The 26,036-nt window shown below is 48.6% G+C and overlaps 7 protein-coding genes across 7 annotated transcripts; 4 read left to right on the top strand and 3 right to left on the bottom strand.

Moving 5' to 3' along the window:
* Nucleotides 1-367: 367 nt before the first annotated feature.
* Nucleotides 368-3,421, top strand: sha1 (putative calmodulin-binding protein Sha1; the record flags this gene model as incomplete). Its single annotated transcript, XM_057120467.1, has 1 exon — nucleotides 368-3,421. One exon carries the CDS (start codon nucleotides 368-370, stop codon nucleotides 3,419-3,421), a length of 3,054 nt encoding a protein of 1,017 aa, XP_056970022.1.
* Nucleotides 3,422-3,937: 516 nt separating this feature from the next.
* N7484_010081 (uncharacterized protein) lies at nucleotides 3,938-4,310 on the bottom strand (the record flags this gene model as incomplete). The annotated part of the gene is made up of 2 exons (XM_057120468.1): nucleotides 3,938-3,958; nucleotides 4,014-4,310. The coding sequence occupies 2 exons, from the start codon at nucleotides 4,308-4,310 to the stop codon at nucleotides 3,938-3,940; spliced, it is 318 nt and encodes a 105-aa protein (XP_056970023.1).
* Nucleotides 4,311-5,182: 872 nt separating this feature from the next.
* On the top strand, nucleotides 5,183-5,457 carry N7484_010082 (uncharacterized protein; the record flags this gene model as incomplete). The annotated part of the gene is made up of 2 exons (XM_057120469.1): nucleotides 5,183-5,320; nucleotides 5,389-5,457. The coding sequence occupies 2 exons, from the start codon at nucleotides 5,183-5,185 to the stop codon at nucleotides 5,455-5,457; spliced, it is 207 nt and encodes a 68-aa protein (XP_056970024.1).
* Nucleotides 5,458-7,344: 1,887 nt separating this feature from the next.
* Nucleotides 7,345-8,447, bottom strand: N7484_010083 (porphobilinogen deaminase; the record flags this gene model as incomplete). Its single annotated transcript, XM_057120470.1, has 2 exons — nucleotides 7,345-7,882; nucleotides 7,948-8,447. 2 exons carry the CDS (start codon nucleotides 8,445-8,447, stop codon nucleotides 7,345-7,347), a joined length of 1,038 nt encoding a protein of 345 aa, XP_056970025.1.
* An 8,642-nt stretch (nucleotides 8,448-17,089) lies between these two features.
* N7484_010084 (DUF2457 domain-containing protein) lies at nucleotides 17,090-19,204 on the top strand (the record flags this gene model as incomplete). Its single annotated transcript, XM_057120471.1, has 1 exon — nucleotides 17,090-19,204. The coding sequence occupies one exon, from the start codon at nucleotides 17,090-17,092 to the stop codon at nucleotides 19,202-19,204; it is 2,115 nt and encodes a 704-aa protein (XP_056970026.1).
* A 670-nt stretch (nucleotides 19,205-19,874) lies between these two features.
* sar1 (Arf family GTPase SAR1) lies at nucleotides 19,875-21,050 on the top strand (the record flags this gene model as incomplete). The annotated part of the gene is made up of 5 exons (XM_057120472.1): nucleotides 19,875-19,893; nucleotides 20,152-20,255; nucleotides 20,455-20,560; nucleotides 20,650-20,949; nucleotides 21,010-21,050. 5 exons carry the CDS (start codon nucleotides 19,875-19,877, stop codon nucleotides 21,048-21,050), a joined length of 570 nt encoding a protein of 189 aa, XP_056970027.1.
* A 3,049-nt stretch (nucleotides 21,051-24,099) lies between these two features.
* On the bottom strand, nucleotides 24,100-25,349 carry glcA (type 1 serine/threonine-protein phosphatase catalytic subunit GLC7; the record flags this gene model as incomplete). Its single annotated transcript, XM_057120473.1, has 4 exons — nucleotides 24,100-24,195; nucleotides 24,271-24,570; nucleotides 24,699-25,100; nucleotides 25,173-25,349. 4 exons carry the CDS (start codon nucleotides 25,347-25,349, stop codon nucleotides 24,100-24,102), a joined length of 975 nt encoding a protein of 324 aa, XP_056970028.1.
* Between the last annotated feature and the right edge of the window lie 687 nt (nucleotides 25,350-26,036).

A 26,036-nucleotide genomic window follows, 5' to 3' on the forward strand; every position in this document is an offset into this window, starting at 1 on the left:
GTGGATCGATCACAGCGGCGAGTCTCATCACATGATGCTGCCCCGCGATGCTGACATAAGCAGCAGTTGCCCTAGACAACGCGTCCTGTCAATAGTAACCGTAATTAGATGTACATATCTCAGGTACAACGTGGACGCGAACGTGGCGCGTGGCATATCAATCTGCTTTCAGCGCGTTTTAAATATCTTTTGTTTTTTTCTGTCCTCACAATTACTGCTTGCCATATTCGACCACACCGCCTCTCTAGGACGACAAGCTGCAAGGGAGAAAGGCTATTGTTGTTGCCACTTCAATCACACAGCTTGCCCATGCCCATACCTATGCGCCGTTAACCATCCTATACTCAGCCGTGGGTCCAACGTCAAAATGTCTGGAATCCTCGGCAGCGCCATTACTCCATGTCCATCGAGATCGAGGCTCACCGGCTACGGAGATCACAGTGGCAGCGATACGTTTGACAGTTTGATTGATGGCGACACAGAATGCGAGAATACGGGACAGGTTGACTTTACTACCGAAATACGTATGCCGACAATGAGTGGGGTGCGGCCTCGACGTGCTAATCGAGCGGGCTCTGGGTTCCAAATCCATGACGAGGGAACAGAGAAGCCACCCGGGCCTGCTGAGAAAAGGCAGAGACCGAATGGAACAAGACTACCTTCCGACCGCAAATCGTCTTTGCTTGCCCAGCCTGCGCAAAGATTTCGCCCCAAGGTCGGATTTGCTCCAAAACAATCCCAGACTGTGAATGTGAAATATGAGACGGAAACCCAGCGAAGACCTGAACAACTCGACTCGAATCCTAAGGCGCAACCTTCCCGTAGGACGGACTCAGCCGCAAAAGAGATAACAGAAAGCCAACCCGATTATAGTCTCAAGAAAAATGTGCGACGGAACACTCTTTACATCCCACCAGGGGACGCAACCGTGCCTAGCGTATTCATGGGACTGTTCAGTCCTTTGAAGAAACAACCAGGTACGACTCAGTCGCAAATTATGCATGACACACAAATCAACTCCCTTGAGGAGCGGATGGCACATCGTCAGGCTAGAAAGTCATTGGCTGTAGGTGCACGAAAGGCCCCGCTGCAACCTAGTAGAAAAATTGCGCAGGAAGCTGCATCGAGAATGGATGTGGCCGGCAAAAACGGAGGAAAAGAGAATATACCTCCTGGCACGCTATTCGGCATTGAGAAAAAGACCGATGTTCAAACTAAGCCGCTCATCAAACCTCGAATCAGCACCATGTCATCCTCGAAACCAAATCCTACTTCTCACACTGTTCGATCGGCTGAACTTGCTCCAGTGGCTCCCAAACAGCCTCTTCCAAAGCGGAGTGTACTAGGAGAAAAGCAGAATAACACGAAGCGTCCCGCAGCGTCCAGTGGTCAAAATACGATGGCTAAGTCAAGAGGGCCACCCCAAAGTGCATCACTCAACGCTCGCGCGTCAGCACTTTCCGATCACCGCAGTCGGCCTGGGTCAAATCCTGCTTCAAGTCTTCATTCTGCAACTTTGAAACTAAAAGAGCTCAATCATGAACATCCAAAGCTGAGCGAGGATATACAAAAGCCTGCACTTTATGAAGATGATTGGCTCTCACACCAGGAGACTGTGATTACTCAATTGGTCAATGCTTTGTTCGAGTGCTCTATTAGTGATTTGACTTTTCATGATCAAGATTGCCTTCGGTTGGAGCTTCTCGAAATTTACCATACCGATAACTTTATTCAGCTGTACAAAAGGCTACAAGCTTCATTGTCTTGCGGTGCCCTCAGCATTCCCAAGCATGCGCTTGCTCGCAGCAGCCGCCTCAGACAAGACGTTGGCCTTCGCCGCAAGTTCCTTGATATCTGGATTCACTCATACGATCTCCATATCTTGGCTGCTGCTGCGGAGACAGTCATTGGTCGAAAGGTCTGCAATGATATTGACTTGTCCCAGAAAACGATGAAAGCTGAGACTAGTGCAAGGTGCACAAAAGCCATTGTTCGCAAGCTGGAAAACTTCCTGTGCACTTTCCTGCTGCGCAACGAAGACCTCGATCAGTCCTTGCTGCATGCCAACGAGATCTCTACAGAAGCCCAGGCCAAGGTATATCGTCGCACTGTGCTCCGATGCATCATGCTGGTTGCCCTCCTAGACCACGCAAAACAGTTTTTGGGCCCCAGTCTTCCCCGTCGGCTTTTTGTGCCCTCTTCTCCTCTGAAATCTTCAATTGATGTACTTCAAGCACTGACACGAGTGTTGTTGCCATCTTGTGGTGATATTTCGAAGCCATTGAGTCACCTCGGTTGCCACTTATCTTACCATCAACATCAGCTACTTGAGTACAACTACCAAATGGACAATATTGCTGTGGATCTCAGAGATGGCATCCGGCTTACTCGAATCGTCGAACTACTTTTCATTACTCCGAGCCACACTCGACGTGACACTGGAGATCAGACTGGAGTTACCTTGAACACTGGTGAGGCTCTTTCTCTACTTGGCGACCATGCAGATGTTCCTCTTTCGAAGCATCTCAAGTACCCAAGTATCAGCCGCGCAGCCAAAGTCTTCAATGTCCAGCTAGCTCTATCTGCTTTGGAATCTGTCAAGGGCTCCAGTGCAATCGTGGACAAGGTGCGAGCTGAGGATATAGTTGACGGGTATCGTGAAAAGACAATTGCTCTCTTGTGGGCTCTCGTTGGAAAACGGGGCTTATCAGGTCTTGTCGATTGGGATGATATCAATACAGAGATTTCCCGGTTAAGACGCAAAGCTCTTTTGCAGTTTGGCCAGAAGCAAGTAAAATACGAAGCTTGGTTTACTGGTGAACAATTCAGTGATGTTGATCAACATGAACAACTTCTTCGTCACTGGGCTGGGCTCTTGGCTGGTCTGAAAGGTCTTCAGATTAACAACTTGTCAACCAGTTTTGCCAATGAACGGATCTACGAAAGTATTGTCGACGAATATGAGCCCTACATTACCGGCAACCAAGACTTGCAAGCAAACGGGCGATCTGCTTCCATGTCTTTGGAGAAACGCCTCGGGCTACTAGGCTGCAGCTCGCAATTTGCACACCTTGTCTCTCCTAGTTCAAGATCTTCGCATGTGCTCAGTCCAGACTTTACACTCGGTGCACTCACCTTTCTTTGCTCCCGACTGCTTTCGAGCTCAAAGCGTGCTCGCGCCGCGACTGTCTTGCAACGTGCATGGCGAGCACGCCTGGAAGACCGCGCTTGCGTACGCCGCATGATGGCAAAGAACCTTGCCACGCATTGCGCCGCCGTTGTCCAGACCAGAAATAAAATCATGTGGGCAAAGGATGTGATCATTCGATGGTGGAGACAGGTCAGATCTCGAAACCTGGAAACTGCCGCGCGGCCTCGGTCTTTGCACAAGTCTGGTCATAGGATCGCCGGCGTCCTGTGATATCAGATCTTCTTCCCCACATATTAACCTCGCCACCTGACGACGATCACGGTGAACTCGCCCATTGACATCATGATATTACGAAAGCGTTGAAACGTTTATTTCCTTTTTCTTGTGCATTATTCATGGAGTTTGTTGTGTATGATCAGACACCGGGGTGTTCGGTTTTGAGTCGATCATTTTATTTCATTGCAGCACAATACCCTCGTTGTACACTGTACAGCCCGTCATTCGTTTACTGACTTTCCATGAGTTCTTATCCCAAGTATGAATCAATTATCATTGCAACTTTTCTGGAGCACTTAGAATATGTGTAGGCAAAGAAACTTGATTCAAACTTTGACATTGATTGATTGGTAGTGGTATATGAAAATATAATGTTTTCTGGTAACCTCGGCCGCGTAGTAAAGTAAACTCGATCAACAAGCTTAGTAACCGCAGGACTACTGTAGGTAGACGGTCTGACAATCCCAATTCCAGTCATATGATTTCGTGTTGTATAGGTGTTTGTCATATTTACCAGCCGCCGCCGCCGTGCTATGAGGATATTAGCAATTGTTAAAATCATTGCCAGTTCAAACTGAATACATACGTGGCCGCCAGGGCCGCCAGGGCCTCCGTGTCCTCCTGGACCACCGCCGTGGCCACCGCCAGGTCCCCCAGGACCTCCATGAGGACCACCTTCATGGGGACCACCAGGACCACCGGGGCCTCCGGGACCTCCTTGGGGACCACCGTGGGGACCACCCTCATGAGGACCACCATGGCCTCCGGGGCCTCCTTGGGGACCACCAGGACCTCCGTGAGGACCACCCTCATGACCTCCGGGGCCTCCCTGGGAACCGCCAGGGCCTCCGTGGTGATCGTGGTGGTGGCTGAAAAGACCCATTGTGATATGTATGTATGTGTATGGAGCGGTCGTGGATAGATAGGTAGATAGAAGGAGAATTCGATTGATGTAATGAAGCTTGGAGATGATAGCTACCAGAATGCGGGGTGTAGCTCGTTTATATACGAGTGCCAAGATTCCAAGGATAAGTCTCAGAGCTTCAATGGCTACGTGGATGAATCATGATCGTCATGATCCTCTTTCTAAAACGTACCCTGCCCAGGTGGCTCCTGGGTGGCGTGGTTACTCAAATCGAGGATGTGCCAAGCCACACTTAGCACTCTTTCAGATTAGATGTTCAATAGGCTTGATGCCAAGAGCCCCTGGTGCTGAAAAGGCAATGGTTGCCTAGACTGAGCAGACTATTTAGGCGGAGTTTTTGGACTTGGACTTCGGGCTATATGTTTTGCCTGTCTTTTATGTGGCTATTGCAGATCATCAATTTTAAGGTTAAACGGCAACCCTAACCTCTACACCCGCTGGAAGACCACGCAATTCTCCTAGAATAACAAAAAAACTTCATTCAAACGTGAAGCCTACACATGATCATAAAATCATAATCCCCCGGTGTGCAATTATGTCCACGCAAGCGCCCAACAAGCGGCGAATCCGGCACAGCCCTACCCGCTAAATTAGCTTGGCACTCCACTCGATATCAAACGTGGCGCTGACTTACGCGTCCCGAATAGCCACAGAAACTATCGAAACTAGTGATGCCATTGACGACAAAATAATATTCCGGCAAGTCCTCATACCTATGTACAATAATGCAATTGAGGCTGCCTAGGGTGTAGATTTAAAAGAATCGTTGAAAACCCCAATCTCTTTGTCTGTGATATTCTCCCCAGAAAGATCTTCTTCACATCTCCACAATGTTTGGAACAATTAAGAGCTGGTTCCAGGGGGCTGAACCTATTAATGAGAATAAGTGGGACGCCAACACCGTCACCATGCAACAACCCAATAGCCCTGCTGCTCCTTCAATGAGCCAGACCGTCACTGAACAGCCGGTACGCTTATCTCTATGCTAATCTCTGATATCATCGATCGACAATCGTGGAACTAATTTAGATCACAGGGTGGCGTTGAATCCATGGGTGTGCACATGCGGGGTGGTGATGGTGGCGATATTTGCTGTGGAATGTGAGTACCAGAAATCCCCCGATGCCAAATCTACATGAGGTTCTGATGTGAATTTGTATAGCTGTGCTGGTCTCTGCTGCTTTGAGTGCTGTGAGTGCTGCTGCGGAGACTGTTGTGGTCCGGATGGACCTCCAGGAGGTCCCCCTGGCGGACCCGGTTTCGGCCCTGGCCCTTGATCGAGAGGCTTGTTTAGATATAACGCTTGAAGATGTATTTTTACTGTTCAATTACCCTTATAGATGTGCTTGTATCATTCCTCACTTTAGAAAATTCTCGGAGTATTCAAGGTTCCAATTGTAACTTGATATTGCTGTCAGTCCCTAGGGTCGACCACCAGACTCTCGGGTTTGTAAAAGTGCAATACTTACTGCGCGAGAATAGTAATCTTGCTTTTTCTCACCTACAGAGCATCATTCTGTCTGTGCTTCGATACTAAACACTTGGTCACTATCTTGACCCAAAAAATCAAAGTTCTCCGGCTGCCTAGGCGCGAGACTGGCGTCTTTGTCTGGGTTGACCTTTTCTACAGCTGGTGATGTCTTATACCCGAGCAACGCCCTACTTCATGAAAAAAGGGTCATTCAGTACCCTTTCCACACAACTCTCTTCAATGCCAACATGAATTTCCCTCCTGCCATTCGGCAATACCGGTATCACTACCTAACTTTTCCGTTTATACAGCCAACGGATGGTGTTTGCACGACTTCAATGCGACCCAGCAATGAGCCCCAATTTCAAAGTTGATCCATGAGCTCAGACTACAATTGAATCCTGGAAAATCAAGGAAAGCCGTCAGATATGGCCGATCAATACTTCAAAACGCTGACATTGAAAATTTTTTAATGTTCATTTCCCACCATCCTGACGACACAGAGCCTAAATAACGACAGTTCATACCTGTAGACTACTCGAAGAGCTGCAGATTTTGGACAGGACTGTTCTTCTTGAGATTTGCCTATTCGAAATTGAGTGAGAATTCTGCAGCTCTATTGACGTAGAATCTTAAGATAATGGCTAGTCGTTTCATTTGCTGCGTTTTCAAAGTCGGAACTAGCCTAGGCTGGTGTCGAATTGAATGAGAAGCCAAACGAAAAATATCATATCAATAAAGGACTAGGCCAAGGGAATTCCTCCATTGGAAGCTACAAGAGTGCCTGAAATGAACTTGCCCTTCATAATGTAGATGTATGCCTCTGCCACATCTCCAGGGCTGCCGACTGTTCCAGTCAGAGTGTTATCCCGAAACCTCTTCAGAACTACTACATCGAGGTTGTTCCCAAATCCGTATGAACTACTCCGGGTGATATATTATTCACACGTAGGGGCTTGAGGTCCTGCGCTAAGCCTCACACAAGACCCTCAATTGCAGTTGCATTGTCAGCCATGACAGACAACCAGCGCGAGGCTTACGAGCATTCGACCCACCAGTCACCTTGAAACAGTTTTCGGGCGATCTATTCATGTACTGGGGGAGACTCTTGGTCAGGATCAGTGGTGCAAGATGAGTAATTAAAAATATAATAACTAATTCGATGCTGTATACATCAGTTGGATCAACATATATAATATGAAAATAAGATTTTACTAGATTCTTTCAGATAAAGAACAATAGTTATTATAAGACATATCAACTTAGTAAGATAGAAGATACCTATGTTAAGATTTCCAACTTATTTGTTTTTGATAAGCGTCCATAACGTCCATAACCTTCTTGGTATGACCTTCGAGTTATGTATATATTTGCTGGTCTATTCCGTATTTCTATCTTTGGTAATTCTCAAGCAACCCTTTCCACACTTTGTGTCTACGCAGAAGTTCTATCCAACCCTTTAAAGTTGATTTGATCTGAAGTTGAGTGGAGATTTCAGGTGTCAATGGAACATATCTTAATTCAAGCATTCCTCGATTCTTCATCTTGAACGAGGCGAATTTCATCAAGAAGCTCTCGTCCACCGCCGTCCTCAAGGCATTTTGCAAGCAACTTCCCAAGCGCCTCCGCTTCATCATCACTGGTCACATTGGCAACTGCGCTCTTCGAAATTTGGCTTGAGCCATGGGGATGAATGATGGTGCCTTCAAGGCGCAGACGACCACCGGGGACAGATTTGCTATCTTCGTTCTCCATTGTGGAGCTGACGGCAACCGGAGAGGAGCATCCTCCCTGCAGACTACGCAGTAGTGATCGCTCTGCCACACAGATCCACCGCGTGAGAGGATCTTCAATGGCTTGCACGACCTTCAAGGTCTGAGTGTCATTTTCACGAATCTCGATTCCCAAAGCCCCTTGCCCGATGGCGTAGGGAAACTCGGATGGAGATAAGCGCTTCGTGATGCGACTAGTCATGTTGATCCGGTTCAAGCCAGCCGTTGCGATGATGATAGCTGAGAAAGGCCCCTCTGGGTCATCGAGCTTCCGCAGTCGAGTATCACTGAGAAATTCAGCTTATTTGGTTTACAATGGAATGGGAGTTCATATCAAGGGAGAGGTTCTCACATGTTTCCGCGACATTCCTGCACTTTCAAATGAGGATACTTCCATCTGAGCAGTGCCTTCCGTCGAGTGGAGCTAGTACCAACCACCGACCCAGCAGGCAAATGGTCTAGATCGGTATACCGTTCTCGCAAGCTCTCCTTGACCACAAGGGCATCGGTAGGGTCTTCGCGGTGGACAATCGCACCTAGGACACAATCCTTTGGGAGCTGTGTCGGCATGTCCTTCAGGCAATTCACGAGCAGGTCTAGCTCGCCAGCGCAGAGCTTGGCCTCCATCTCCTCCGTCCAAATATTCTTGGCCGCATCGGAGGGGCCCCCGAATTTCAGGAACGGACTAGTTTTATCCACGTCTCCGCTGACGGAGATGGTTTGCCATGGAAATTTAATCTGGGGGTGAGCACTGGACAAGGCTTTGGAGACGCGCTCGGCTTGAACCAATGCTAATTTGGAATTCCGAGTTCCAATTATTAGCTCTTGGCCACGTGAAGTACTGTCTGTCATGGTTGAAGTGTCGGAGTCGAGTATGTGTATTTCAAGTGGTGGGAAAGGTGGGAGGGGAGGTCTGTGGATGGCGCTATCGCTGTTAGCCTAACTGATTACTATCGGTAAGACCCTGGCGATGGGCCCACACCTTGACTCAGTGCTAGGACTTAGTGGTCCTTCATTTCGAGGATGTGAAAACGAGCCCCTTGCAATCGCTTCGACACCTTCTACTGAAGCGATTTTCTCTGGACCGTACCCAAGCAACTACCCCACACAACCGAGCAAAATTGATGCTATGTCACAAGCAAGCACCTTCCAATAGAGATCTCACGATCCTTGTTTCATTTGTTCCACATATTTGGTTCGCGAACGATGAAAAATGACTCTCCAAGATGCCACGTGGCTTGATCAAAGCAATGTATCTTGGACTACGATTTCTACTTGAGGAGTATAGTAGAATTTTTACCTGAGATTGTTGATCGAGTTCATTCGGCATCGATTGTTTCGAGCTCTAGTGAAGGCACATGATAGTAGGGGGCTCAGAGGACGGTGAAATGCTAGATCTATCTTAACTTTGACCAACATCGTTCTCTCAAGAGTGGCTAGTGAGAGGGAGAGTGGTTCCTCATCAACACAAACAACACTTCTGTCAGTAAGATATGCACGTAAGCATCTGATTCGTCCAAGTCTGAAACGCTTCCTTTCATGTCCACGAGGAATGTCCAGTGGAATGTCGGGGCTGAGAATTGAGTTTCAATGGAAGGGATATAGTTCATGCTTCTTTCAAGTGTGATCGTTCACACTTGCTATGTTTCCTTTAGCTGACATTATTGATTTGATGACAGCCGCATGTCTGCACGTAGATTACAGCACATCCTAGTTAGTGAGATGGCACCCTTGCAAGGAGCCAATGACGTTCTGGCTCACCATGAGAAGTTGCTTAGGAGTGATCAACTTTCCAGTATGCTGCTTCGACAATTGAAGTTGGCAAATGTGAGAGGATATGCCATATTTGTTGTTACTGGTTCTAACCTCCAAAGCTACCTTATGCCGTTTCAAAATCCCAATCAGCCCTCTTCTTCTGTCAAATGTGGAAAGTATTATCACCGGTAAAGGCGGAGGTCCCACTGGACGAGATTATAGATAAATGTACCGGTCGTATTGAAGAAGCGAGTAGCGTACGATCTGAGCAGGATGCACTCAATGTAATCAACTCATGCTTGAGCCTAAAAAGCCAAGCAGAATCATGGAAATTTCAACCCAATGCAACATATTCCAATGCTCTTTACACGTTAGCCTCCGGTAAGTTCGAGTTCTTGTTTGTTGATATAGGAGACGCTTACATGCTCAATTGGAATGCACTGCTGATGATATACTCTATTTAATGTGGATTTGAGCGACGAAAAAACATTTCAACAGAATCATCAAATTCGAACAGTCCCGGGCGTGGCGATATCAATAATGAGACAATCATTGGCACGTTCTTCAACGATGCCCTGTTTTACGCTGACCAGATCTGCCGTGGCGTTGGCTTCTTTGTCCAACCACACATGCACATTCTCGGTGGGCATACTGTGCTCCTCTGCTCCTCCCTATGACGATATTCTCTCAGTTTTTCCACGAAAATGGATTGCATGGTCGGTACGAGTGGTGTCAGGGCCTTTTTACTAGTCTGGAAACTATGAGATTGAGGATAACCGGTCTTTTGCGAGCCACTCCGTGGCTCGCATGTAAGTCTGTTGATCCTCAGAGAATCGAGGAGGGGGTCTCCGTAGAGATTAGTGTTATAGTACTCCCGAATGACAGCAGTGATCAGCTTCGATACTCACATAATTTCACATAATTGATTGAGATGGCCATCTAGATATATATCTAGGTCGCGATATGGTTTACATACGTCCCAGTGATTGCGAGAGTTCTAGTAATGCACTCTGATGGGCGTGAAGCCCCAATCCTATCACAGATCCCATCAGGACGGGGGACATATCTTCTGATGAATGTGATCAACACGGCCACAATGAGAAACGGAATCGATCGAGCTCACCTGCGAAAGGAAACCACTCACGCGAGGCCAAGGCTCATACTCGAAGAACTACCTCAGAAAAACTACTACGCCCATCAAGCCGAGCACCAGCTCTGACGAGCTCATACAAAAAGCCAAGGCTCCTGACGCCATTATTCACGAGCCTTACGAGTGCAGTCCAAGCGGGCCAATATGGATCTTCGAAATTATCCTACTGCCGAGCTGTTCCAGTCACTACTCGAGCTATCCTAGCTCTTATGATCGGGTTGCCCTTATTTGTACAAGATTATCGAGAAAACAACCAGTGTCTTTCTATTTGCGATCGGACGGCGATTATCGTCTGTGTCACTGTGTGGCAAAGGAGAAGTCATCCAGTCGATACAATTCCTAAGTCCCAATCAGGGGACGAGAGGGAATCTTAGGATGGTTCTGGATAATAAAAAGCAGCGGTGAGATGTGGTTTCATCTGTGCGGAAAATATAGATGCAATAATAGATCGGTATATTAATTGTGACATCAGCGGGAAGGCTCATAACACTCCCTGCATACATATCCCGGGCCTAAATGCCTCACCCTTTCCCCAGACCGCTGAAACGTACCTATCCGAGCCCTATGTAAATCGTCATGCTAGGAGGCCCCAACACGCCAAGGATATGAGTGGTAGCCAGGCGAATAAGAAAACGACGGATCCAAGACCACTGGTTGAACGCCGTATTCAGTATTCCGACCCAAGGCTACACAATCAGTTCCTTCTGCGAGACTCCTGCACCAGACTGGAGCGTTTCAAGATGTAAAAAATGACAATTGTCGAGATCTGATATGCTCGATAGATACTAATATCCACAAATGGTAGCGACGACCAAATACAGTAAAGCCCCACGCCATGACTACGTTTCAGCCCCATCGGTGGCCACTTCACTACGGAAACGGAAATGATATCACACATGATATCACGGGTTTCTTCTTCACGCCACCACAACTAGAATGCACTGTATCCGACATCCTAGCTGATCATCGTTGCTCAGGCGATAACGATAACGTGGTCCCACATATTATTCAGATGACGGGGCTTCCAGAATAAGAACAGATGACATCTGCCCCCACCATGGTCGTGATGGCGATCATCACCCCTGTGCGCGTACGTGATGAAGATCCATAACTAATACCACTCCGGTCTCATCCGATGTATGATGGTGAGTGTACACTGTTTGTGCTGCTGCGGGGATACGGCGTTGTTATTGGTAAATGGTTGCCGTCCCGGTGACCAGGTGGCTGCGGGCCAACCATGTTTTGTTCCCAGGTCGATCAGCGATCTGTGTTTAAGATGTTCATGTTCCAAGGGCCAAAGCCCAATTTTACTTGTTTGATGGTTGACTGGTTCCTTGTGTACCGGTACATGCCCAAGTGGGTGTCATGTTACATGTATCAGGGTTCCAAGTCTTTTAAACTTTTGTTTCGGCTTGATCGTGCCGAGCTTGTATCCATGGATGGAGTTAGTGCCAATAAAGACTGTCGCAAGGATTCGATGCAGGGATTGAATATTAACATGGAAAATATATCCGTAACCTTTCATAGAGCTGTACTCAGGCTGGGCGCAAGAACCGGCATTGCCGACCATCGAAGCTGAATCGAAGCTGAAAACCTATTCTCAGCGTCGAGGTGTTTATACCTGTTGGGGCACATCTACACATCTAGGCAGCCCGCCTGAGCACCGGTGCCGGTGCCATTATTGGTGCGATGAACACAACGCAGACGTAAACATCGGGCGCAGCACCCCAAAGCTGCAGCGATCCTGCGCAGATCGAGGGCTAAAATCCGCGATCACTCCCAAGACAAAGCTGCAGCAATCCGTATCCCGTTACAAGAACGGGGTAGCATCTGGAGCAGTACGGAGTAAGCAGAGCAGCACAAACCCGACCGCAATATATTACTCGATCGGTCCGTACCGAATCCTAGCCAAGCCTGTAACCTGTAGCCGGTCGATCCCGGGGGCCGAGTATCATCGCACTGCCAATGCAAGGCTTCAACTCAATCCGCCCGATTTCTTCTCTCACCGGAGTTGTGTAACATCTTGGCGCCAACCCCAATAGTCCTCATGATAGTTCCTGTGCTGCCAAGACCCTCCCTTTTATGCGCGCAGGCAGAGTCGGATCGCCCATGATCGCCCTTGGCGCAGGACCATTTGCAATCGCACTGCCGAGCCTCAGGCGCGGTCGTGGATGTCGTTGAATTGGATTGAGGCATTGCTTGGCGCCGAGAGTGTCCTTACGTAGGTTCAAATTGGGCATTTGCACATTGCCCCTGAAACTTTCTCGAGGAGTAAATTAGGAGTCGATCTGGAAGGATCAAGGGGGTAAGCCAAGACCAAGAACTGGTGTTCGTCCACTTTCTTCACCCCAGAATATCATTGTGGAGCTGGAGCTGGAGCTTATTGTTCCACCCCCTCGTTTTTGTGGTTTTGTTGTTCTTTTTTGGTTCGGGGTTGGGTCTGACACCACCCTCGAATTGCGTCGGGCGTATTCTGAAGCATGCTTTGTTTGGCTGCAGAGGGCTTGGCGGTCCGAATTATTGATTCGCGCCAAGCATTGTTCCGGAAATTTGTTCGGCCTGTTTCTGTGTTGTCCTTCTCCTGACTTCTTGGCTTGATTTGAGTCCCTTTATGATCGAAGCATGGGTGTTTGTTTCAGGGAATTCTTGGCAGATGTTCCAAAATTGGATTGGTTCAAGATACGTTAGTGTGAACTGGGTATTTTATCGTGGAATGGTGTGTCATTTCGCTGACTGTACTCTGTAAGATAGAGTCCGGGAAGATTTCACGATCCAGCTTACATGTACATAGGCTGTACCTTTGACAGGTACAACCCCCCCGAGGTATAGGTATCATTCGCCACGGTAATCCTGTGGCAATGGCGATGGTTAAGAGCGAGTATATGCTCGTGTTGGTACCTGAGAAAATATTTGGAATAGTGAATTCAACGTTTCAACCGAATCCCAATAATAGATCGTGGTTACGTGGAAAAAGGTTGGCTTATGGCCACTGCAGCGCCGAGAAAGCGGGCAATTTGGATCCCGTGTCTCGCGAATGGTATCACCAACACAAGTACGAGCATTGGACTTTTGCCTTTCCGAGACTAAGTTGGGGTATTGGAGAAACTAGGAACAGCCAACTCCGCGATAACGATAAAGGAATTGGCAATCTCATTGCAAATCAAGGACTGAGTCACGGAAAAACAGAAAGTCCCTAAGCCAAGCGAGACAACCGCTGTCAAATGATGATTGCCATGGAACTAAGGTCAAGCCCAGGTAGCTCAGCTTCAACCCAGCTTAACCGCATCCGGTGCTCGTCGCAGCGTAAGTGGAGAGCGGTTAAAATGCCTCATATTAAAGAACGCCAATCCATGACCACAGTAGTGTGCCAATTCAACCGCACGATCCCCAAATACGTTCAAAGTTCGTCTCCACTTCCCCGGTTGATGCTGCCGGTCAACAGTTGCCTTGTTTATGCAGTATGCTCTCAGGATCGCGGACATCGTTCCGCTCGTGCCAGTCCTACAGTAGCGCCGCCTCCATCTGCACAGTTCACACCTTATTGCGCTACACAGCAGGTTTAGTCTACGTTGTGGATCCGTAGGACGGCTTGCTCGTCGAATCCCCCATGAGCGGATGCTGAATACGGGCCCGTTCTGGTGCCACGAGAGCAACACTGGGGCATTGTGAATCCACGACTTCAGGTGGGGGGCGATAGGAGATCTTGGCCCCTGCTTTTTTTCGTTGGTGGCTTTTTCTTCCCTTTGACGGAGTCACCGGGTGAATACAGAATGGAAATCGCCCGAGTAAGATTGTTCCCAAATTATGTGGAGTGCATTACGGGATTGTTATGTACTGCTAATGTACTGTACCCCGGCATACTAACCGAGTGCGATGTAGCAAAACAAAATGACCGGCTTCAGCCCGCCGGACCTACTCCAATGAGAATGGCTCACACGCGGAGGAGCAAAAGGCCCGATCGACAATCTCGTGGCACGGTCCTAAATTCACCGGACCCTCAAGTGATTTGATTGCCCTCGCGAAACCTTCTACTCCAAAATGGAGTTGAGAAATCGCATCGCAACGTGGGCCATCCCAGTGGCATCGCCGTTCCGTTGACAACAAGCTTTCGTCCGTGATTCCAAACCTGTCTGCACGGCTGCACCTTTTAACCGGTTCATGGGCGAAACCCTGCAGCTCAGTGAGCTTCCGCTCTGCTTACAGGGGGGATGCCTGCTCGCGACCGATGTGCTGCAGTGTGGGGTTACGATCCGAGGATTCGCGAAGCTTGTCCGATCTAACCGCTGAAGTGTTTTGAAACTGCAGCTTTTTTTATCCTTTGATCCAGGGTTTTGGTTCATATTTACCACTTTTGGCTTCCCTGCATTATGACTGGCTTGGAAGCAATACGGATGATTCTTTTAGTTTCTCTCGAGTACTTATCCATTGTTACTGGGACCACAGGTTTTCGGGGAGGACCCGAGTTGCAATCACGACTGACCGCTCCTCTCTACCCAACGTGGGCGTCCTTGTCAGCAAGCTCCTTTGCAAGCGATTGGTGCCTTTGCCCAATAAAACAAAGACTATGAGTGGTCTTTTTCCAAGGTCCATGTCTTGCTTCCTTTGAAGAATTTTTCGCCCTACAGTGGGGATTGAGGTACACGTTTCACCGCAGGTCGGGGGTACAGGGTAGGATAAGGAGGGTTTTAGTTTTCCTTTTGACCACGCGACTTCTTATGCCAGTTAGGTAGCTGGTACATAGGTACCTGAAGCCGAAGTACCTTGCCTCTTGAGCATGACGAATCCACACCAAAATTAGATCAATGCCCTTGGGTTGGGCTCATAGTAGATCAATAAAGAATGATGCTGCCTTTCACAAACTTGGCAAGCTTTGGGCAGGCAGTGCATTGAGGATCATACACTTTGAGCACAGCCGTATACCAAGACTGATCTACCCGGACGTACAGGAGGTACAACTTTGCTATGTGGGGGATGTGCCAGATTGAGGGTCAAGTATGTGCTGTACATCCATCAAAGGATAGGATTACTCTGTAGGGGAGACTAGTCTCCATATGTTCACAGTTGAGATCCACTCTGAACCCGACCACCCGTTCATTTACGTCAGAAGGTCCTGGAAGTGTATCCGCATCGAGGGTGCAAAGACTACCCCGGACAATTTCCATATTGAAATCCAAGCATTCCAATGGACTAAAGCAGCTGCCAAGTGGTGAGAGAGATTTGCACAAAGCGCGCAGAGCGCGTTTATAGTTTGAGAAGTGTTTGGCTTCGGTTCAGGTTCGTTACTATTACCTGGTTGGTTCTAGTGGACACGGTGCAGACTAGGGCCACTCTAGGGTTTGACCAAGAGGGTTCAGGCACAGGTACGAGGACTGCGATACCGGTCGATACGGATCGGCGCCGAGAGCGGTAGCTGTGACGTGGGGATAATGATACCGTACGTGGATGAAACCATCGATTTCAAGGGTTGACTGTTTTTGGGGGAATTTGGTATGGGAGAATTTGGTGACTGAGCGAGGATTAATAGGAATCATAACCAAGAGTAAGATCATATAATATTTGATACTATTTCTCATTGAAATCTCATCTATAGGTTGAATGTACGATGTAGTATTGGGTATGATACGGTAAGACGGCAGGTTTTTTTGAGCGGTGGCCCTGATCTGGTTTAGTAGCAACAAAATCCCTCATAGTGATCCAAGCGGTTGACCAGCAACTCGACACACAATAGTCAGCCGCTCCACCTTTAGACGGAAATCAAAATGAAACCAATTGTGCCATGGATGAAAGAATTAAAGGCGTCTATAGAGAAATTTGAAACTTGTTCAAACGGTGAAAAATCTGAGAAACACTGTATTATTTTGTACTAGGTAATAATTATCATCCTGTTACTGTAGTGACTATGTACTATTTCGAGGTGCAGGTAACTGCATAGGTGGGTCTGTAGAATCAGAGTGGAAGGAGTGTACAGTGGCGGGAAAGGGAAAAAGAAATTTTCTTTTTTCGATTTTTCGATTTTTTTTTTTAATAAAAAACCCAAATTCACCACGCTAAGCCTAAGCCGATCGTGCCGCCCATCGTCACTCTCCCACCCTACTTCATTCCCCCCTCTCCACTACTATACTATACTCATTTTCTCTCTATTCTCCCCTCTTCATTTTACTCTTCTTTCTCTTTTCATCCAACATTGCTTTTTCCTATCCATATCCAACGCGCCCAACGCCGGAGGAAATCTCTTGGCGAGCCAAGGACTATTCGTGCCACCCAACAGCATCATTGAAGTCGCTATTCGTGAAAGACAATTATCGTTCTTGGCAGTTTGATCTTCGTCACCTACTACATCTGACGCCTCCAAACATGCCCTGTATATCATGACAAGCTGTCCTGCGTGGGACTGAGTGTTCTTCTCCATCCGGGTCGATCTTACTTCGTGATCGATATCGAGAGAGCATCTAACTTTTGAATTATCTGAATTTTTCTGGTGAACCTCGCGCCACTGCGGACACTGCTTCGAATGTTTTCTCTGTCTTGGGATTGATACGACATGGCTCAATCTCGTGGAGATCGATTCTCTTTTCACAACCTCTTGAAGATGCTTCTTACGCCCAGCTCTTCCAACCAAGCGACACACGACGAGGCCGACATGGCTGAGGACTTGGACGAACCCCCTGATCAACATGTTTTGCACGCCACCCCGATGAACGACGATATGGTCTTGACTCGGCCGACCATGGTCGACCGGAAGGAATCGCTGCTCACTCGCGCCTTGAAGAGCAGCCCGGAAATGTCGCCTCTCGAACAGCACCATCCCTCTATGCACGACTCTGCCTACTCCTATCGCTCCTACCCGCACAGCAACATCTCTGGAATCTCCACCGCCGAGCTGACCAGCGATGGCGGTCTCACAAGCCCCTCCCTCTCCAACACCCCGAGTCCGCCACTCCCTCCGCAGATGATGGGCAAAGCTGCCATGGCCGGCAAGAAGGATTTAAATCAACGCGTAAAGGTGGTCGATACGAACGAGAACTCCGTCGAGGCCAACCTTGGACGTAAGCGTTGTATCAGCTTCGCCTGTGGCAAGGCTAAGGAGTCAGCCCAGCCTAAGGCTCCCTCGCCTGAGAAGACACAGACGACTACGCCTCAATCTCAAAAAGATGCGCTTGAACCTCCGAAGCGCAAATCGACTCTTACTTTCGTCTGCCCGAGCCGTCAGTCTGTTATTCAAAGAGAACGCTCGCCGGGTCGCAAGTCTGCGTTCCGGAACCGATGCCGTGGTTCTCCTGCCCCTGCTATTCGCAAGACTTCTTCCTCCGCCCAGGCCTCTGAAGAGATTAAGGCGCCTGCGACGGATTCGCCCAAGGGTGTTCCGACAAGCGGTCTAGGCAAGTTTGAGGAATCTGAGGCCACTCGGTTCCATGAGTTTGCTAGTGCCGTGGAAGACGATGACGAGTGGGTGAAGAAGGAAACTGAGTTTACCGAGAAGATCACCTTGAACGACTGCATGAAGAAGGAGAACGCTATTCGCCGCCTCGCTGAAGAAGCCGATCAGGAAGATGAAGACGACGAGGAGGATGACATCGAGGATCTCGCCGACGATGACTCAACTGTTCACGATTTCTCTTCCGATGACGGTAATGAGTCAGACAACGAGGCGGGCTTTGCGGATTCGGATGAGAGCGATGACGATGGTTCGGACTACGAATTCTGGGCCCCCTCTGCTGCTACATCCGAAACCAATGTTCCCGCTATCGACATCTTCCCTCCGATCTTGGAACGTCGGGCTTCGAATACCTCCTTCGACTCCATGACCGACGATCACCCAAAGTGGCTGCCGGCGCCTGTGCAGAAGATTGGCGGACGCCGTGGCGTAACCAAGCCAATCAAGATGCGACCCGGTACCCCTAATCTGCCTGACAGCACCGATTTCGTCTGTGGCACTTTGGATGAGGATCGTCCTCTCGAGGCTGCTTACAAGTCGTGCCTCGAACAGCGCCGCATTTCTAAGCATGTCCCGATCCCGCAAGACATCGACCCCAGCTTCCCCACCAGCGACCCCGAGGCTGAAGAAGACCTCGAGGATCTCTCTGAGGATGAAGAGGCATCTAATGCTGAGCCAGTCCGCGGCCGGACAGAAGGCCCGACTCGTTCTCCTCCACGACACTCACCCAAGCGCATGATGTCCCCGCCCCCTCCTCGTACTGGTCGTGCCTCTCCTAAGCGCCTCAAGTCCCCGCCTCCCCGTGCGCGAGCCAAATCCCCCTCGCCGAAGAAGTGGAAGGAGATGCCGGTTTTGGAGTCGCCTAGCGGTCTCAATATCAGCCACCTGGTTCAGCATCGCCAGCCTTTGGTGCGCACCAAGTCGTTGCCTCGTACACCAAACCCATTCTTTGCTACCGACCAGTCACATCGGTGGCACGGAATCCCACCTCTCTCCGAGTCTCCAGAGGATGAACACTTCCGCGCTCGTGAGGTATTACACACACGTGGCCCCATCGACATTGTCGAGGGCCTCGAAAAGAAACGCCAGAAACGAAAAGAAAAGTTCTGGCGTCAACATTGCCGCAAGCAAGCCGCTAAGGGACAAACAACCCAGCGGAAGACTCCCGGCAAGGGAGCCAAACGGATGAAGGAGCTTGGCCTCGAAGTTGCTGAGAGGTGCAGAGCTTATGGTGTCGCTGAAGACACCCAGCTCGTCCTATCTGTTTAGGCTTTCCCGTACATTCAAGGACTTGATTGTCCTCCCCATACCCTATTTCGAATTGTACATAATACTTTTCACCCCTTCGCTTGGTCTGTGATCCGAGTCCTTCGCTGATACATACTTTTAACCAACTTCCGGTCATCCATTTGACTTTCTTTTCTACTTCCCTTTTCTCTTTTCTTTTTTTACCTCAGCCTTTTCTAATATCCTGGGGAGGATCAGTCCTTGCATTCTTTCTTTACCGATCATATGTTTCTCTCTGGGGGGTTCTTCTGTCCTTTTTGAGTTTGCATGGTTGCGGTGCTTATACCCCTTATCTGAATTTGCTGCATTGTGGATAAAGCGAATTGGGTTCAATGAACAATAGATATATAACAAATAACAACAATAAATACTACAACCATCTCCTGAAAAATCTTAGAGGCATCATACTACTGGTGTCAATTGCCTTATCTTTGCTGATTCTCAAGTTCTAACTCGTTTTCGTCAAGTCCGCCACAGTCGGTGCCTTGTTGCCTTAGGCACCAAGATTTGGACGATCCCGAAAACAACATCAACCTGTCTTCTCTTCTCTTCCCCCTCCATCCACCTCGTCGCCCTCTCGTCTGCGATACCGTGCATTCGCATTCTTCGATCTGATAGTATTACACATACCTCACATTTCTCCAGTTTCGCCATGTGGATTATCAACTGGTGTAAGTGCTCCCCCGACCCCGACCCTCGGCCCAACACGTATCCGCATCCAAGCATCGGCAAGAACAAAGTCAAGAGAGAAGAACCCGCTTCACTGGACGGTAGTTACGGCTCGGAAGAGCTAGATAGAGCTCTTTAATGTCGTGATAGAAAAGGAGGGCCTGGCTCGCTGGATTCGAAATGCCGCGGTCCCTGTGCGGCTTGTGATTCGGGTCCTTTAATTTCAGCTTTACTGATGTGATATCTTGCTTTGTTTATAGTCTACGATGTGCTCGCCTCTCTTGGCCTGCTGAACAAGCATGCCAAGCTTCTTTTCCTCGGTTTGGACAATGCCGGAAAGACCACCCTGCTCCACATGTTGAAGGTAAGTCGGTCGTGTGACAATAGAACTGCGCCGATTGGGAATGGAATGAAAATAGCTTTAGAGCTTGATACCGGGGGCTGGGAGGACATTTGGAATGGTTGATTGAGACAAAACGGCTTGGAACATTGGACACTCCCTCGGCGCGGGATCTCGGCATATGGCATGACGATGGCTAACAGGGTTATTTCCCGACGGATAGAACGATCGTGTTGCTGTCCTCTCACCGACTGCGCACCCCACCTCTGAGGAGCTGGCTATCGGCAACAACCGTTTCACTACCTTCGACCTGGGTGGTCACCAGCAAGGTGAGTCAAGCACCTCTGACCCGCGGAACCATTTCCGGGGGTTTCCTAGTCTTGTGGAGCAGCTCCGCTGATTGATGCTCTCTATCTAGCTCGCCGTCTGTGGAAGGACTATTTCCCTGAGGTCAGCGGTATCGTCTTCCTTGTCGATGCTAAGGACTACGAGCGTTTCCCCGAGTCTAAGGCTGAGCTTGACGCTCTTCTCGCCATGGAGGATCTCGCCAAGGTTCCCTTCCTTGTCCTCGGAAACAAGATCGATCACCCTGATGCTGTGAGCGAGGATGAGTTGCGCCACCAGCTTGGTTTGTACCAGACCACCGGCAAGGGCAAGGTTCCCCTCGAGGGCATCCGGCCCATTGAGCTGTTCATGTGCAGTGTTGTCATGAGACAGGGTGAGTGTCGTCTCCATCACCGTCATGTTTTGGATTTCCTGTGCTAATATACCCGATTAGGTTACGGCGAGGGTATCCGCTGGCTGTCCCAGTACGTTTAAAGCGCTTCACTTTAAACATATCCCACACCCTTCACCCCACCCATCTCTCGCCCATTTGGCCCCCATTTTCCTCTGTTTCTCTTCCATTGAATCTGGACAGGATAGAAGGATAATGGCCCAACTCACACCACAACCCCATCCCCTCCCCAAATAATCACCCACGCCACAATACCTTTAGATAGCTACCATAATGGTATCTACCACCCTTCAACACGTTTAACGTCTTGATGTCCTTTTGACTCTACTTGTACCCCACTCAGTGCATGTCCTTTGGCTCAATCTCAGCCTTTATATCGTCCCCATTCATGTTTTGCTCCCACTTTCGTGTTTACACTGCTGCCAGTTAGCCGGTGACTTTGCTTTTTTTTTCTCTATACGATAGTTCTAAAATAGTGGATGGTTATTCTATATCATAGAATTGGCTCGTGTCTTGCATAGACTAAGGTAACTGTAGTCAATATTACAATCAAATTGTCTTGAGTAAAGATTTAGATGAGGTTGGCGACAACTCACGAGTGCCCAATCTAGCTATACCTAAGCCCGAGAATATTGGTATTATACACAGTGTATACACAGGTGTGTATAACCTACCACCACCTAGGACATGAGTTACCTTGAAAAGCGAGATGATGTCGTACTTGCAGCGTAGATCATGGCTCAGCAGAAAAGTCAAATGTTGAGGGTTGCATGGAGGGGAAACATTTGAATGGGGGGCTTCTGCCTCTTCTAGAAATGATAGGTCCTAGCACTCAACCAATTAAGAAGTATGTACTTTTGAACAATGCATTTCATAGGACTGTGCTTATGCTGTGAGTAATATTCAGGTCGCGTCCCAAAAGTTAGGAAATCTTGTATCTAGGTGAATAGTCTAAACTTGTTCTGATGTCTGAAATTGAACTCGAGATAGTAGAGGAATACTGTAGATATGAACACTGGCTATGTAGGAGGTTGTCAAGTCTGCAGGATAATGTACTTCACCAATAGTCATGGAGCACTCCGGAGTCAACGCACCAATCATACAAACTACTACGTGCTGTCCTGGAGTGGACGGACGTAGGTGGCAAAGAGATCATGTTATGGTAAAGAACCTTGGGAAAAAGGGGGATTCTACAGGTCCCAACGTTACATAGACCCTGGTCACGAGATATACTAATTCGCCATCATGAAGGTCGTTGTCTTTTGGATTTCCTTGTCATCTGATTAATGCAGATTACACTTGATATCTGCTTGATTTGATGTTGTACGTTTTGAGAAAAGCGGGGACATGTAGTAAGTCTCAGGATCTTACATTTGCGCATTGGATTGCAATCACTATCGCTCTGTTTTAACACATGACATTAGATCCATGATCTCAGCTGAAGGTGTTCAAAGTGCATTCTTATGCTTGCCTATCTTGGCTGATATCAACCTGGTCGGGGAGATAGAGATCAAGCTTCCAAATCTTCATGTAAACCGTGAATGTAGGAAATAACCGCGGAAAGCGTATTGGTCTATGCAGTAACTTACAGAGTTTCGCTTCATGGCCAGTCCATGTCTTACTTTTGGGGTCTAAAATGGCTCCCCGAGCGACATATCAGAGGAAAGAAATACCAAAGCCATATTCAATCAATCCCTTTGAGAGGTTCGTCAATCAGAGCTATGTTTCTTTCTCTCAGCGTCTGCCCAGGTGGCCATGCTAGGAAGCTGGGGAATGAGGACTGGAAGCGTGAAAGACGGATGATTGTCATCGCCGCAAGAAGCCATGGACAGTCTCAAAGACCCAAAGAGGAAACGACGGCTACGGGATGCCTAAATAGTATTACTGTAGCCTTGGTTACTAGGCATGGACCTATGCACTAAATGCGAGGATCAGCCCGTGGAAAGATGGAGAGTCAGCTATAACAAATCTGTAACCATTCCGTAGCCGGGATCTTATGATGTACAGATGTACATGGAGACTTCAATACATTTCACAATTAGGTTGAATGGGTGTACGTTGCGAAAAGGTTCACTAGCAATAATCGACCTCTCCTGCCTTCAGGACTAGTACCAAAGCCAAGCTAGATAGAGATACATAGTATCCCCAGCTAGGTAAGTAGGATGATAATAACCAAACATAGCCTCGGTTCACCTCCAGTGATTTCTTCAAAGATTCCAGAAGGGGTAAACTAATGCCCTTGACAGGTTAGATAACTTCGTTATATCCAATATCACTCGTTCCTATACTTTGAAATACATGGGTTGAACTGAAAGAGGGGAACTTAAGGACCTCTCGGCGTGATTGGCTACGGGAAACCAATGATTTCCCAACATAACTGACCTGGACGTAGGTGGCGTCCAATGAAAGGCGTTTGGGGCTATGACGCGCTTTTGTTCCTGACCATTCGACTAGGGCTGACTGCACGGGAACGAATACGGATTTATATACGTTCTTATCGAAAGACCATAATCTCGCGACAAAAAGAATGCAGCTCCTATTATCAAGCGAGTCTAAGATCTGGGTCTAAGACCTGTCCGGTACGCACTTGTAAGACACCTAGGTGGAGAACATGGATCAATTGAATTCAGAACACAAGACCAATAAACAGCAACAAGATAAGAATAAGATAGACCAGGTTTCCCAACCCCCTTTCCAGGATGCCGAGATACACATTCCATCCAGATGGTAAGAAACTAAGCGGGAAGCGAAAATAAAAAGTAAAATGGGGGCAAAGAAAGGGGAAAAAAAAACAGGTCAAGAGTTCCGCTCCGGAAGTAACAAAGGTCGCGCGAGTCGGCCAGGAATGATAGAGACGGGTTTTCGCATGTCGCACGGGGCGCGTCCGGGAGTCGAGAGAGGGGAGGGATTCACAGGGTTATCACGGAGGTTGAGGAGCGGGAGTAGGGTGTATTGGTATGGGCTGCCCCGGGGTGAATGAGGGTTCCTCGGTCGTTCATCGCTTCGTGGGTCTGCGGAGGTCGTAGGAAGGGTGATTGAGGGTCATATGGCGATGGGGTTTTCTGTCAATGCGTTGAAATGGCTTATCTCCGCCCGAACCTGCTGCACACGGGGAAGCTCGTATCGAATTCTTTATTTCTTCTTTTGCTTTCGCTGTGGGGTGTTGGGTCCGCCGGAGCTCATGCTACCGTAAACGTACTTTTGTTTCTTTTCGGCTGGTTTCAGGATCTAGAAAAAAAAGCAAGAAATATCAGTATTGGGTGTTATGTCCGATAATGGGAAGGAAGGGAAAAAATCACTCACCTGGAACGAGCAGAGCAGGCTTTCGTCGACACTCATCATTGCACCCGCATTGTCGAATTCACCACAGTAGTTGGGTGCGCTGAATAGCGTGACCAACTGGCGCTTGGAGAAGAACTCGTAACCGTCCTCAACAACTTGATGCGCACGACATATCAAGTCCATATCGTGTTTCTGTAGGAAGCGTGAAACCACATCGGGTCCGAATGTGAACGAAACACCGCGGTCATTTTCGCTCCAGCCAGTGATATCCTTATCGGGATCGGACCACAGGAGATCGCACAGAAGGCCGCAGTCGGGAATCTATTGTAGTCAGCGAATTTGGCTCTCAGCCGGAGGAGCTCTGACACCAATTTCTGGCCACTTTCTTTGAGTCCAACACAACCGCACGTGCCAGGAAATCCAACCCAGAAAGAAAAAAAGAAACTTACATCGGTGGGGCGCATGACACGGCGGATTTGCTCCATCGAGTTCAGATCGGGGCTCAGACCACCGTGCATGGTGAAAATCTTTTCATCAATGATGGCGGCAATAGGCAGACAGTTGAAGCAATCGGTAAAAGTCTTCCACAACTTGATGTTGTAGCGGCGCTTGCACTCGTCGTAGAATCCATAGATACGGTTGATAGAAGCGCACTCGTGGTTACCACGCAGAATGAAGAAGTTCTCGGGGTATTTGATCTTGTAGGCGAGCAGGAGGCAGATGGTCTCGAGCGACTGCTTGCCACGATCGACGTAATCACCGAGGAACAGATAGTTGGCCTCCGGAGGGAATCCACCGTACTCGAAAAGGCGCAAAAGATCGTAGTATTGACCGTGGATATCACCGCAAATCTAAATAAGAGCCCAACGCGTCAATAAACGGGTTGCCCATGGGGATGGAATGCTGGAGTAGAAGCCACAAACCTTGATGGGAGCTTCAAGCTCCAGGAGAATAGGCTGAGAGATGAAAATCTCACGGGCCTTGGTGCAGAGGAAACGAATCTCCGACTCGAGCAGCTGAACCTGCTTGCCCGGCCGACTGCCCCTCACCTCCAGCAGCCGGTCGATAATGGAGTCCAAGTCCACTTCCTGGTCGGCCATATCGGGCGGCCCCTAAAGAAACAGAGAAAAGGAAAAGAAAAAAAAAACACCAAGCGAACCGGAAAAAGCACGCACGGGGGAAGGGATGGCTTCCTGAGCGGGTGAAGTCTTGATGACGCGGTGGTTATTTTCTATTATTGACACACAGATTAGCGATCAGTCTAAGAAAGACAATGGAGGCAGCCCGATCCTCATATCCCGAACCAGCGCCAACCAGGACAAGCGCGTTCCCGATGACGAGATTTTTTTTCACCAGGCGAAGTTTTTTTTCCAGTTCGATCCACCCCCTTGGTGGAAACAAGAACCGACGGGCAAAGAAAGGCAGACGTACTGAAAAGGCGCTCAATGAGACCAAAGACTCAGGGATCTAAAGGCCCTTGCGGCCGCGAGGTGTTGGAAAGACTTGGTCTGGCTGTAATGCCGGGAGACGATGTCGGCAAAGCGCTCCAACAGAAAATTCTATGTATCACTGAACAAAGAGAACCAGGTGGATAAAACCGGTTGTTCGGCGCCTCGAGTCGAGTGGAAAGAAACCACGAGGGTTTGGATTCGAGGGGATAGGAGGGGGAAGAATCGGAAGCGACGAAGTTTTCCGAAAGAGAAAGTGAAAGAAAGAGTTCAATCAGGTGAGAAAGAGAATGAAGTTCTCTCACAAGAGCAGATGCGAAAACTTTGGACGCGATGAAA

Source organism: Penicillium longicatenatum, assembly GCF_028827895.1.
Source record: "Penicillium longicatenatum strain IBT 33135 chromosome Unknown contig_6_segment0_segment0, whole genome shotgun sequence".
Taxonomy (NCBI): Eukaryota; Fungi; Ascomycota; class Eurotiomycetes; order Eurotiales; family Aspergillaceae; genus Penicillium; species Penicillium longicatenatum.